At 46.4% G+C, this 14,165-nt stretch overlaps 2 protein-coding genes across 3 annotated transcripts in view; one reads left to right on the plus strand and one right to left on the minus strand.

Annotated features, from left to right (window-relative positions):
• The window catches only part of TMIE (transmembrane inner ear), a gene marked incomplete at its 3' end in the record, with an annotated part of 31,060 nt that extends 26,495 nt beyond the window's left edge, over positions 1 to 4,565 (minus strand). Inside the window, exon 1 of the mRNA XM_035554308.1 lies at positions 4,467 to 4,565. Coding sequence (XP_035410201.1) covers positions 4,467 to 4,565 — 99 coding nt within the window. The remainder of the gene's footprint in view (positions 1 to 4,466) is intronic.
• A 4,062-nt stretch (positions 4,566 to 8,627) lies between these two features.
• Positions 8,628 to 14,165, plus strand: part of ALS2CL (ALS2 C-terminal like) — a 44,480-nt gene continuing 38,942 nt past the window's right edge. Inside the window, exon 1 of one of the 2 annotated variants that reach the window (XM_035554539.2) lies at positions 8,628 to 8,885. In XM_035554539.2, the coding sequence (XP_035410432.1) occupies positions 8,883 to 8,885 (3 nt within the window). In that variant the 5' untranslated portion in view covers positions 8,628 to 8,882. Of the gene's footprint in view, positions 8,886 to 9,440; positions 9,459 to 14,165 lie in introns of those variants that run through there. The other variant, XM_035554540.2, reaches the window with a different exon arrangement.

The raw sequence follows: 14,165 nt of genomic DNA on the forward strand, positions 1-14,165 counted from the left end.
ATAAGTATTTCTCTTGAGTGATTAATAGTGGAGCCTATAGTGATTAGCTCAGATCCAGCTAATTCCTCGATGCCTGACTTAGACCAGGTAAATGCTGCTCTTGTGATCCAGTTCCTTGCTTGATCTCTCGGAGTAGGAGCAGGGTAGAGAACCTGGGATTTGGGGATATCCTAGAGATCTAGTTGGCCCCAGCAGGAGCTGGAACAGGGGCTGGGAGCTGATTACTGCCCTACATGTTGGGTTTGCCATGATGGGGCCCTGTAGAGCTGTTTTCAGGGGTGTGTGTGTGTAATGCATGAGCTAAGGTTGGGACATGTTGATAATACCCTGGCCCCTCTCCTGCTTTTCCACCTGCCATGGCAGGCTCCCCTACCTCTGAAGGCACAAGATCTGCTTGTAGTGAAAACAACACCATCCCAAACCCTGCTGTCCCTGGGTTTTGTGGAGGCTCCCAGGCTGGGAGCAGGCAGAAGCCATGCCATAAGGAGCTGGATCCAAACTGATGTTGGACTCTCAGGGCTGTAAAACATCTACTAAACCCCCAAACACTAAATCATTTCCAGGCAGGTTGCCTTTTCAGGTCAGAACGGTTTGACACTGCTTCTCCTAGCTAGAAAATATTCACGTTCACTTTTTCTGATTCATTTCAGAGAGAAACTGTCAGTGGTGACTGGGGTGGGGTGTGGGGCAAGCAAAGGTACCAGCCCCAGTGGAAAAGGAGACAGCTTTATTTGCTTCACTATGCAGCAAATAAAAATGGCAGAAGGTGCTACTTTTCAGTCTTTTTTTAAATGCCTCCTCTAATTAGGCCTGACTGGTGTTGCTGCTTTGCCTGCAGCATGGCTGGGCTTGGGAAAACTAATAATGTTTAGTCCTAATTGCGTTTGATTGCACATATCTAAAGGGCACATATGTTTATGAGGGACTGTGCTTCAGACAGATGCACAAGCACACTCCATCCCTTCCCTTTCTGAGTAGCAGGAAAGACATGAGCTACCTGAGGATGGGTGTCCTTGCAGGCAAACCCCACCTAGAGATGCCAACAAAATCCTCCTGGTGGTGGGGTGCCTTGGCATTGTCCAGATACACCATCCAAAATACAGTAATGATAATCAATCTGTGGCTTCACAGGTCAAGGGACAATATAATATGGTGGTGTATTTAGGGTGAGGAGGGGGAAGACTGACCATAATGATTTAACTTAAGTGTGATAGCTGTTAAATCTGGTATTTACTGTTAGATTACAGTGTAGATGTAGCTGTTGCCCTGGTCATGAGGCTTGTTTGCATTGCGGCAGTTCCAGGGCTGGCTGAAGGACCCCTCTCGTGGTCTCAGACCTCCAGCATCCCATGTTCCCCACTGGAACGTTATTTTTTTTAATACCTGGACCAGTTAACAGCCCTGTGAACACCAGTTTAAGATTGAACCCTGATGCTTCTTTTCATATGAGAGTGGCAGCAGTCACAGGACAACCTCTTTAGCACAGCTGTAGAATTTTGTATGACTGTTAGCAGAGAGTATGCATTTATTCATGTGTACAGTCCCTCCACAAATAACCAGAATGGTCTGAGAATATGTCTATTTTTTTCCTTAAGTTCATGTGTTTGGGGGTCTGGGAAGGTCCAGTGACTTTGCACCCTGCATGCCCTCCATCCCTCTCTGAGCCCATCTCCTCCAACGAACCATGATAAGGAACTTTCCAGAAAACAGCTTTGTAATTTTCTATAATATTTTGAGTCCAGCTGGCCCGAAATGCTTGTATCTTCCTTAAAGATGCCCTTCTTAAAGCTAAGGCTTATCATCGTGTGTTGCTTGTGCATGTTTTTCTGCGCTATTATTTTCCTATTTGTTCTTGTTATTGTCAGCTATTGGGTTAAATCTATGCATTCACATGGGAAATCAACCTCAGAAATCCACCTGGTAATTTCACCTACCTTCTTTTGAACTATAATCACACACAGGTATTTTTAGACTATTGCATACAGAGTCACATCCATCACATTCACTTGTAGGCTACAACTGAGGTTTACCGTCCCTTGAGCCCAACAATATACCACTAAGTATAATATAAACTGAAACTATTCATAACTAGTAGAAAAAGTAGTTTATTTTTTTTCCTTGCTATCTAATCTGTATCGCAGCTTTTGTATGGAGTCTAAGCTGGAAAGTGGGGGAATAAGAAACATCTTTATTTTTCTTGCTATATTAGTAGAATTAAAGGGGTGACAACTTCTAGTCCGATGAAACTTCTGAAGAATTTTTTGCATAACTGCCTAGGATCTAGTTTTACCTTCTAAGTATGGAGCTCCAAACACCAATCAAGAGACTAAGAACTTATTAAAGATATGGCAGATGCAGAATTTGACTCAATAAGGGGATAATTGACTAAACCATGTGCTGGACACCAAACACCTGCTACTTATTCCCACCTCAGGGTCCAAATTCATACCTATTCCAAGCCTCTTAGAGGTGAGCTGATGCAGAGAAAAAAAAAAAACAACAAAGTCATGTTCAGAGGCTCTTAACGCCTCCTCTCTCCCAAGTGGAAAATGCACACAGGTCTGCACATTTGAAAATGCTTGGACATCACTAAACAAGATCATGGTCTTGGTTCCTCGGTCCTCCTTGTTGTGGGGTGTTTTTGAGCTCATGCAATGCCCTGATGTCCAGTCCCTTTGACCTTCCCATTGTTTGCTCTGATGCGCTGGCTTAGCATAAATTGAATTATTTGGGATAACTGCATTGTATAATTATTTGAAGGAAAAAAAAAAAAAAAGTCCTTGCAGAGCTTTGGAGCAGCCTGTAATTCATCTGCCTTAAGAAATACAGAAACTGGCTGTTCATCTAATCTCATTTTTTGGATACCTGGTAATTAACCTGTTGTGCAGTTCGAGTTTTCAGACAAGATTTACTCCCTCCAGCACACTATAAGAAGTGCTCATGTTTTTCAGAGAGGCTGGTATAAGTAAAACAGACAAGAAAAATCACACCTGTTTTATAATGATTTTCCTAGTTTTGACATTTATCTTTGTTCTGCTTTGGCGTGAGGACAAATTCTGGAAAATGTCTTTGAAATATCTATCTTCAAACTGAGGGTGTCAGGATGCTTATTCACATGGCTGTCTTGGTGTTTGGAAATGGCAAGAATTTTTTTTCTTTTTTAAGTCTTCCTGGTGAGGTGGAAGCTGAGTCTGCACACCGACCTGGCTTCAGTGAAGCATGCCTTGTTAAATGTGCTCTGTAAGAGAAAGTTCTGCCTGGCCAGTCACCTTGAGAGCTGCTGTAGGCTGAGCAGCTCAGGAAAATGTCTACAGCAGGGTGTATGTGCATTTGCAAAGCTTATAGGCTTATTTGGCTTGCTGGGGATGTTATACCATGGTCAGATGGGTTGATAGACCCATCAATACTAAAATACTGTATTAAGTAAATTTAAGTTGAGACATCTGGAACGACGAGGCAGGACCTCGGCTGTAGGGTGGGGATACAGACTCAGCATGGCTCTTGTTGCCTCTGTGTTGGTGACAAACTGTTAAAATCTGCAGACCAAGAGCTACGGAGATCAGACCTGGCTTGAAGTGAGGCCAGGTGAGGGGCAGGGCAGCCAGGGATGCTAACTCTTCAACTGCTGAAACAAGGTGTTCTTTTGCTAGCCTATTACAGCCCTTAACACAGACACATCAGCACAGCTTCAAGTTTTAGTTGAAACAATCAGAAACGTGATCAAAACAAGCCCTGCTGTATGAACATGCTGCTCATCAGCACCATAGCACTGGTGTTCTGACCCCAGACCAATGCAGTGGCTGCTTCCAGTGTAGCTCAGGCTTCCTTAGTTTGGAAAACTGCTGAAAAAGTTGAAAATGGTTGGGCTGCTCAATTTTTGGTAGCTGTAATTTCAGGGGGCTACCTTCTGGACAAGACTTGCTTCTGAAAATACCAGCAGTGAAGTTGTAACTGCTGCCATGGCAGGGCAGCAGTGGGTGGAGAGCATCACCTCCAAAGGGAGTGTTTTGGCTGAGCTAGAGGAAATGAGGGAAGACGGGAAGAAAAATGCAGCCCAACCACTTACCCTGGACAGGTACATCCATGGACGGGATCACCTGGGTCAAGTCTGGTCCTCCTCTGTCCCTGAGCCCCTGATGTGGGGCACTTGTTGGACAGGGAGTATTGTGCTAGAAGATGCTGTGCTGGGACTTTCTGTGCTATCTCAACTTCTCTTTGGGGATAAAAGGAATAGTTAAGTGCCAGCTGTGATCATCATCAGCTGTTGGCATTTTAAAAGCACTTTCTTTATAGGCTGGGCCTGCAGAAAGCAACAAATATCACCCGAAGGAGCCTCTAACTCCTTGGAGCCACCTTAAATTCCCTGCTTTCTGCCCCACCTGCCCTCCCTGGGTAATCTGCATGGAAAAAACAGGATTTCTGGACACCCATAAACCCCCTGATCCATAAAGCACGTTGCTTCTTACCTCGATTAACTGTGCTATGGCAGCTCTGGAGCACGACAAGAAGAGGGAAGAAGGCTTCATCCAGAAGAAAGGATGCTGTAAGGGTGGATCCCACGCCATCTTCCCTCCCTGGTGCTGTTGTAGCCCAAAGCAGGAGAGGTGATGAATAACTGAGCCGGCTCTCAGCGGCGTTCAGCATTTACCAGAAGCCGTCACGTGCTGTCCCGGCCCTTCTTTGCTGCCTTCCTTCCCAGCCCAGCAGCCACAGAGACAGGAGTCATTAATTAATTAATTAGGCTGGTGTCGCTTACAGGGTGCTCTGCTGCTTCTCCGCCAGGGCTTTGTGCAGGGGGGATGCAGGGAGCAAAGCAGTGCTCAGAGCTGCTCCAACGAGAGGGAAGCGATTCACTCATTAGGACCCTGGCTTTTTTTTTTTTTTTTAACAGCTGCCTGACTGATTCCAGCTCTCCTGCTCTTGTTTTCCCTCCCTGCCTGTTGAGAGCAGTCTCTTCCCCTAATGAAAAAGGGCTGTAAGCCAAGCCGATGCATCAACAGCACCACAGCTGCCCTGTGCTAGCAGAGCCCGGTGTTACTGGAGATGAGCACTTAGTGTCTCGGGATTTAAAAGCATCGTTCATCCCTGAAGGATCTCAGGGATGCGTTGCTGCAGTCTGCAACTTCCTCTAGTCTTCAGGTCTTGAGGGAGTGGAAGGCAACTGGGAAGAGCAGCAGAGCCAAACCTTGGGACACAGACTGAAAAAGAGGGCGAGGAGGAGAGTGTTTGAACAAAATGCGTTAAAACACCTGCTTTGCCAGATTAAAAATATCTTACAGATCAAGCCCCGATGAATGCACTGAGCACATGCTGATGAACTTCTCAGCTCTCTTGTTTCAGAGGAAACACTGAGTGTTGGGACTAGGAAGCTTTTTCTTTTCGTAGTATTAGGAGAGTTGTTTCCAAAGGTCCAGTTTTGAGCCCAGTTACCAGAGAGCCAACAGGAACCACAAAATTGTTTAAAAATCTCTCTCCATTCTCCATTGCTATAGGAAACAAAGTTTTGATGTCTCATTACCAAGAACTCTAAAGAAATAAAGATCTGGGCTTGTTTGCTTTTGAAATGTCATGATCCAGCCACATGAGGCCTTGTATCCATCCTGTCTTGTTGTATTTTGAAATGACTGAGTTAAGTGTATTCTCCCACACTCAAAGTATTCATATTATTTGTCATATTCTGTGCTGGGAGAAGCCTGGGATTTTAGGTAAGAAAGCAAGGAACGAGATCTGCGAGGATCTAGTCACTTCTGCTACTCCCCTCCAGCACTTTTAGAGAACTAAGTGCAATTTCAGGAGAAATAGCTACGTAGCAAATTAATATTTTATAAGCTCAAATAGGCAGACCAGCTTTAAGGCCTGCCTACTGATTAGCTTGTGAAGATTGGAGGAATATGGAATGATGACAATGCATCCACTGCGCTGGAGGAAAAGCAGCATTAGGCTCTCTGCTGCCTTTGTGCAGGTTCACACGGTGACTGCTTCTGCTGGCTTCTGGCTCATGAGATGATGGGATATTGCATGCTTGGAAAATCGGTGTAAGGATAGGGTCTGGTGGAAAGGTGAAGCAGGATACTGTCCGGTGAGGTCTGGTCAGCAGACAACAGATGGTGGCAGCATTGAGGTGGAAAATTGCGCATCTGTCTCAGAAGTTGTACAGCTTGGTCCTCCCTCACCCTGTGAAAATCCTGCCTGCCTGGGGCTCTGGGATCCCCAGCAGTGGTTCCAGAACTGGTTTTAACGTTTTTCAGCTTGATTTCATAAGGAAATGGGGTTTCTGGACAAGATAGATTCTCTTGCCTCTCTCTCCATTCCTCTGCCCTGCTTTCCCTCCTCTGGACTTTTGCATGTTTTAATTCAGCTGAAACTGGCCAAGGGATAAAGGTCAGGGAGTTGCTGAATTTTGGTGTATTGCATTTTAAAAGTGTGATATTGGGTAAAAAGCTATGTTGGTTATTGTCCCCATGGAAGAAAGGTATGAGGGCAGAGCTGGTACCTCCATCCGAGCCCCAGGGACCTTTGGTTTGTACCCACATCTTGCCAGACACCAGGAAATGCAACCAGGGGGCACAAATCCATGGCACACCATGCTGCCAGCTCTGCTGAGTGTGGGGACTGCTTCCCTTTAGAAAAAATTGGTCTAAAAAAAATGAAGAGGAGTCTGGGAATGCAGCTGCTGAGCCCTGGGTCAAACACAGTACGATCTTCTGAAGCCTCTGGGGTGCTGTTTCCAGGCTGTAGTTTATTATCAGTGCCTTGTCCATGGGCTGGGAGTTCAACACTGCATCTACCCTTTTATTCATAGGCTGTCAAGAGGTGTAGGGCTTTTTTTATCATTTTTTTAAATTTTATTTTCTTATAATGCACCAAGAGCTATGTGAAAATAGAACAAAAAAAGATCATGTTTTTCCAGACTTCATAGTTCTTATTCTATATATGGATCACTGAATTTGAATGCCTCCTTTAGTTTTCAGGGAGGAAAAAAAAAAAAAAGGGCAGACTTTTGCAGACTCCAGACCTGTCAGCACTTCATAACTTTGTTTCAGCTTTTTTCCTTGGGATAATTTGAAAATACCTTGAACAGGTCAGAGCAGAATCCCCCACTGGGATTTTAAATGATAAGATTTCATATTGATCTTCTATCTCTTTGAGCTGATTTTTTAATTTTATTTTTATTTTCATTCATGATAGGGAAGGCAAGGAAACTCCCATGCAAGCATTTACTTTCGGTTTGGTGACCTAACCCCTCAAGGATGTTTTGTAGAGAGAAAAAGTGTTGCAAAACTTCTGAATTTAGCAACAGTGAGGAAGTGGGCTTTGCAAAGATGGCAAATAGCTGTCTTTTCCCATGTACATCTTTACCAGCAGTGACCCCTCACTGGATAAGGTTAATCATAGCCCAGATTGCACGTGCTCTTACGTGCTCACCGATTACTGGATGACCACCAATCTCCTCGCAAAACCTCAGGTGCTGTTAAGCTCATCAGCTTCCTATTTATAGCCTGTCTTCTGTATCCTCCTGGGAAATAAATGAGATGTGGATCTTGTTAGACATGTCAGCTTGCCAGCTGCTGGGACGGTGGTAGTGTTGCACAAAGGTCTTTTGGAGAATATATCAGCCCTGAACTGTATGAGTTTGCTCAGTGTTTGCAGCCAAAACCCCAAGGGCCGAAGCACTGAAAGGAGATGGAGATGTGGCTCCTGCCTGCCTCGTCTTCTCCTTTATCCCCTGGGGCTATCCCATGGGCTGCCTGCATTTGGGCTGATGGACAAGTGGATGAAGAGCCACGGGAGACTTGGGGTCTGGAAATGTCCCAAGCCTGTCAACAGGGAGCAGGGCAGTAAATCTCCTTCCTTCTCTCTGGCTTTATCAGCATAGATCTTGGCCACGTACCTGGGATTTCTTAAAAGAGCTTTCTAACACGAGCATCCCTTGTGAGAAGATCCGGCTGAGTGCTCATGCTCACGTACACGCCGTGATGTTGTTCACAGGCACTGCTGATGGAAACCCGAGGGACTGGCCAGTGGGAAACTTGTGTACATGCACACAGAATATCCTTGAATAAGTGGGAAGAAGGGATTTTGGGGGGGGGGTGGAGGGTCTCCTTTCCTGTCCAACCACCCCCAGAGCCCCTGTGCCCCCAAGCATTCACTCCCAGGCTTTCTCTGCTCTCCTTGCAGCGAGGCTTCATGTTCTCCCTGCTGTGTCTAGAGACTCCAGGGAGACTAGACCAAGCTCCCATTGCTCTCCAACCCAACCCTGAACAAAGAAGAGGCAGCCCTGGGGCAGGGGAGGAATAGATCTTCTTAAATACTTTTTGCTGCCGCTTAATCCCCAGAGCACAGGAAGATATTTTCATCCTTGCAGCCTCCCTTTAGGTATATGAGGATCGTCCTGTGTCCCTACAGGCTGCAGCTAGCGAACTTCTCTCGTAGGAGAAATGAGGAGGCTGCATTCATTTTCACGCAGCTCTGCCATAACTTGCCTGCCCTGTGTACAACAGAAACGTGACAAACTTCCCCACGGAGCCGAAGGCAAACGGAGGAGCAGCCCCAGCGCCTGCCAACGGGCAGCAGCAATCGTGTCGCCCGCCCCTGGCTGCCGTTTCCCTTTAAATGCCCTAAAAGCCATCCCAGTGTTGAGTTGCTTGCTGAAATGTTAATGTGGAGGCTTGCCAAGGACTGGCAGCCCGCCAGGGGTTTCCATGTCTACCAAGAATGTTTTGCGGTGCACCTTGGGAGAGGAACATTACTTCCTTGATTTTTTTTTCCTTTCCTCTTAAAATGAGTAAATAAAGCAGCTGAAAAGTTAGAGCAGGCAGTTTTCATCACCCGGCTCAGCTTTCCACCCACATGGCCGCGTGTCCCGGCTGACGGCTCAACCCATGGTAAGCCGAGGTGGCTTTTTGCTCAGGTGACGCTTGGAGGTGGGAGATGCTACCGAGGTGGTCTTGTGGGATGCTGTGGTCCTGTTGCTAAATATTTGGCTCTGTGCTGTGACAAAGTTCAGGCAGTTACAGCTTTGGAAGCAGGGTGATGTTCAGTGTCTCTCTCCGGAGTTTGGTGTTAGGGTATTTCATAGGGTTGGGAGAGGATGTATCCATGTTTAAGACACAGGACAGTTTAAGGAGGCTGAATTCAGAAAATCCTGCCATCTCTGCCTCTGTAAAACAGGAACGTTACCAATTTTGTTGCCGCACAGAGACAAATATTCACAAAGTCACCCGGGCATGTACGGCAGGATCAGGGCTTAATGGTGTGATTCACTGCGGTGCTGTTGGACAAGGTGCCTTTGTTTCCTCAGCACCGTGTCTCTGGGCTGTTGGACCTGTGTAGATGACATGCCATGAAGTTGTAGGTGGTTTCCAGCCCAGTGGGACAGGACTGTGCTATCCCCATTGAGGCTCTGAAGGGAGAAGTCAAATGTGGCCATCTTGGTGGTATGGGAAGGTTGCTCCAAGGTAAGGAGAGGGCCACAGAAGAAAGGTCACCTGCTCCTGGTCAGCTCTACCTCTTGGGGTGGTTTTGTAGTGATTTGTTGCTTTTACTGCTAAGGTGGGTTGCTGATGGGTCTGGTTTTTGTGCTGCTATCCCACGAGGCTTTGGGGAACTAGGAGGGATAGTACTGGGGGAATGACTGGGCCAAGTCTTGCTTTGCTCTCCTGATTTGCTCTTGTGCTGGCTACCCCTTGTCATCTGCTCCCACGCTGCCTGTGTCTGCGGGCAGGGAAAGCCCTTCCCAGCCCTCCCAAATGAGAGGGCGGGTTTGTCAGGTGGTACAGATAAAACCCAGCGGGGTGATAAGCATGGGTCTTGGCCACAAGTCAGAAGCATCTCGTGCATTGGGAAAGAAAATGTAATTGATTTCGGCTCTACACCCTCCTTCAGTGAGGCTCTTGTGTACCCACGTACCCTTGATCCTCTTTCGTGTCCCCACGTGCCAGCTGCCTCTGGCTATCGGGTTCTTCTGATCCACCGACGGGCTGCGTGTGACAGAGCTTGCCCAGGAGTGGGAGGAAGGTCCCAGCATTGCAGCTGGGCTTGTGACACCGAGCTGAGAGCGTTTGGAAGGGCCCTGGTAAAAGTCACTGTCCTCCTCAACGGTCAAGCACTGGAGACCCCGGTGCCATTCCCCAGCAGGGCAGTTCTGCAGCCCCGAGGGGCTCATGAAATGTGCTTGCTTACCTCACTGGTGTCACCTCTCTGCTCCAACCCAGTCAAATTCCACCTTGTTTTAAAAGCCTGAAGTGCTATAATCATTCTGCTACAATGAAAAAGCATTGCAATGCTTTTTTAGTGTTGTACAGTTTTCTGGAAGCTCATCCATCCAGCTACTGAAAGGCTCCCACTTTCAATCACCTTTGCCCATAAGTAGCAGTTCTGAGCTGAAAGATGACAGCTTGGTGCTGCCATAGGAATGTAGGCCTCTTTTTGCCAGTTTTCCTGTTTTCTGGCTTCCTGCACGTATATCAGCTCCTATGTAGCGGGGTGACTGCCAGAGGCCAGTGTTTGTTTTCCTCTTTAGCAAGGTATTTGGCTGGAGAAGCTACTACAGAGCAACAAATAGTTTTGAATCACAAGTCACATTTTATTCCTCTAAGTAAGTGGGCATCATGGGTTTATTTAAAGAAGTCTTCATTGTTTCTATGTTTGTTGTTATAGAAAAGTAATTATCAAATAGAGTTCTTGTGCCTCTCAGCCTGGCCAGCTGGTACTGTAGAAGGTAGCTGCTCTATGGACGGGTATTTCTGATCTGTTTTGTTCTGTGGAGTGAGAATTAGAATTGCTTTAATGACCAGTAAGCACATTACTCACATAACTTCATGTGGTATGGTGTCCCAAGTGCACTTGATCTCATCTTGGACATGATGAGGGGTTTGCTGCAACAGAAGTCTTCCCTTCACCTTCTTCTGAGGTGACCCTGGTCTTCCCAAAGTATCTGCAAATCATTTGGACCTCCAAAGGTCCGGAGAGCAATGCAGCACCCTGATGTCTCGAAAGTATTTATGGTTAGATACGGGCATCCTGATGGGCCCCAACGAGGCAGGTACCACAGGTCGCATGGAGGGAGGTGCACCTTGACGTGGTACCCATCATCACCACGGCCATCTGGATGTCCTGACTTCACAGGCTCATCTTCTGCCCCATGTGGGATGGGGGGGGAATGGGACCAGTTGTTGCGGCTTGGGACCAGCTGCTGAACAGTTTCAGCACCACCTTGCTGCAAGTGGAGTTTGTCCAATGGGGTAAGGAACTGGTACAGCTTGACTAACAGGCACAAGGAGGCTAATGCATGTTATTCTTGGACACTTTTTGGTCCTTCAATCAAGATCAATGTTTAGTCTATTATGCTGATGGCCAGTGGGCTCCTGTTTTTTTTTTTTGTTGTTTTTTTTTTTATCCTCCCCCCTTCTAGCTCTTCCTTACCCTAGAGAGAACCAGGTTCGTGAAGGCCATTCAACTTAAACTGAAATGTGTAGGTCGGGTGTACTTCCAGGGATCAATTCTCTTGACTCTCCAAGCTGAGAGTCTGTGTGGGACCAACACTGTGACATTTAGTTGGAACCTGAGCCTGTCTAGCAGACACTGAGACTGGAGGTTGTAGGAAGAGTTAGCCCCATAACTCTTCATGGGGCTTTTCTACCCAAGGAAAGATCTCAGTGTGGAATATACGATTTTTAAAAAAATGTTTGTGCCTTTTCTTCTTATGCTTGTTCTGTGCTGGTCATGCTTCTGGCCAGTCTTGTGTTGGAGTACGTCCCTGCTTTTGTCTGATTGTCAGCTCCATCTCGAGTGGACATGAATACAGATGCCTACACGTGACTGTGTTACCTGAATTCTCTATGCATGCTGACGTGAATCTGGAGAATTTCTAAAAGTGTTTGATTGCTGTACTGGTTTGCTAGTGAATCGTTGCTCAGATGTAGAAAACATGTCTGTACTCATTGTCGATCCCAGTTCTGTACCTTGTTTTCTAACCACTCCTGCCTTGCATACCTCTCTCACCCTTTAGGGGAAAAAAACTCGTGTTGACTCAGTGAAAAGAACCAGGACAAGTTTGATAATCAAGAAGGTTGTGAAAGTCCTTTTGCATGAGATATAAATAATTACACACATCTAGCTACTGTTTCCACGTGTAGTTTCCCAACAGCATGCACAAATACCATGTTTCTGGGCTTGCAAGGCACAGGAGTGAGAGTACGTGCTTGTGTCTGAAATCCACCTCTACATCAGTCTCCTGGGTGAGTGAATTAGCAAAATGCAGCTCGTTGCTCCTTGTTGGGGTGGGTGCTGTGTCAGATCTGACTAAGGTAGAGCAGATCCAATGCAGCCCCAGCAGCTACAACTGCCCTCGTCCCTGCCAAAGCCTCAGACAGTCCCGGGGCATGCCTGCAGCAATGCGACAGACACATCGAGTTGGTGCTGGCTGGGAATACAGGCCTGGTGCCATCTGAGGCTTTTATTCCATCTTTAATCTCTCAACTCTTCAGGCTTTGATGTTGACGTTCACCTGAAACTCTTAGGATGCACTGGGAAGTGGTCAAAACTGCTGATTTTTTTTTTTTTAAAGCTTTTTGGAAGGAAAGGTAAACTATTTGATACTGAGATTTATGCTAGGGGAAACTGTCTTTCATTTGGGGGGGAAAATGTTTTGTTCGCACCTTAAAACAGGCGTTGCCCAGAGGTAAGCAGGAGCTGAGTGCCATTGTGAGAATTGGAGGCTGCAGACTGCTTGCTGCTGCTCTGGGGCATGCTTCAGTAACCCCGTATCGGAGCTGGCAGAGTCAAGGATGTTCTTGTAACTGGGTGAGTCATAAGGCAGCTATTTCCAGCATGGTTGGTTCTTGTAACATGGGCTGGTATTGCTGTGGTGATAGAAAGATGTGCTGGCCAGCAGCACTGAGTCAGCATCTCAGCCCCAGAACTCAGGAATGTGCCCAGTTTCCATATAGGAACATGAGCTATAAATAGGCTTTGCTTAAAACCAAACCAAAATGACAGCGACAACAAAACCCCTCCTTGATGGAAAATGCTGCTTGTTTCAGGGAGGCTGTATTTGAAGGACAGGAGAGGTTTTTCTCACCAGTTGTAAGCTGGGATGAGATTTGTTGAAGCCATTTCCATGGCTAAAAACCCAAAGCACAAGGAGCAAGGTGAACTTCCCTTAGTTTTCTTGATCAGAGCCAGTTCCATATTTCTAGAGGGGCAAGTGCTTTTAATTGCCACAGACGGTTGAATGCCAGCTGGGATGATCTTAGAGGTCTTTTCCAATCTAAATGATTCTGTAATTCTATGATCTATTTAAGGGCACACCTGTATCTCTCAGAGACAGCACACTTGGTGCCACTGCACTGCAACTCTCTCCCCTGATTCCTCGAGTGATGTTCGGTCATTCCTAACGATGGTTTTAAGCCTGGCTTTAATCAGCACTCCCCAGAGTGATGCTTGCGAGTGCTGGAAACAAAGGCTTACAACTGTGGTCAAGCAGGAGAGCAAAATATAAAGCCTGCAGCAGCTGTCACTGCTGGCTGGAGACAAAGGAATGCTGCTGGCATCCCCTACGCTCCCGCTGGAAATGATAGCACGCGCTTTGTATTTGAGATCTGCGGCTGCAGATAGCCAGAGACAATTTCATTAATAACAATCTGGTCAGATAATGGAACTAGATCTGATGGGGAAGGTTTTTAAAGACTTCTGTGGAAAACCACTGGCTTTATTTAATAAGAATTGTTGGTAGAAGAGGCTTCAGAGAACTCCAGGTGTGGACTGCTTTTGTCAAAATGAGAAAGCTCTGGCTTTCAAAGTGTCCCTGATTTTTATTTTTATTTTTCCCCAAGTGAAAGTCTCTTAAGTCTACCTTTTATTTTTTAAAAAGATAAAAACAGATCTGTGGACTGCATGAATGATAACTTGCCTTGTCCACATCCAGGAAGGATGTCTCAGAGTTGAAGTGCAGAGAGGCAAATGTCAGGGCTTGGGGCTTCTGCTGCAGTCCTATGGGGTTAAGGCTGAGAACCAGCCTGGAGGTCTCAGACTGAATGTGACGTTTCTGCCAGCTCTGTGCATTTCAGGAAAACTAATTGAATGGCTAGAAACAGGATCCTGATAGGAAATGCAAGCAAAAGAAAAAGATGTCCAAAAGCAAACTGTCATACCCGGCTGTCAGC

This window comes from Cygnus atratus, chromosome 2 (assembly GCF_013377495.2).
Source record: "Cygnus atratus isolate AKBS03 ecotype Queensland, Australia chromosome 2, CAtr_DNAZoo_HiC_assembly, whole genome shotgun sequence".
NCBI classification, from domain to species: Eukaryota; Metazoa; Chordata; class Aves; order Anseriformes; family Anatidae; genus Cygnus; species Cygnus atratus.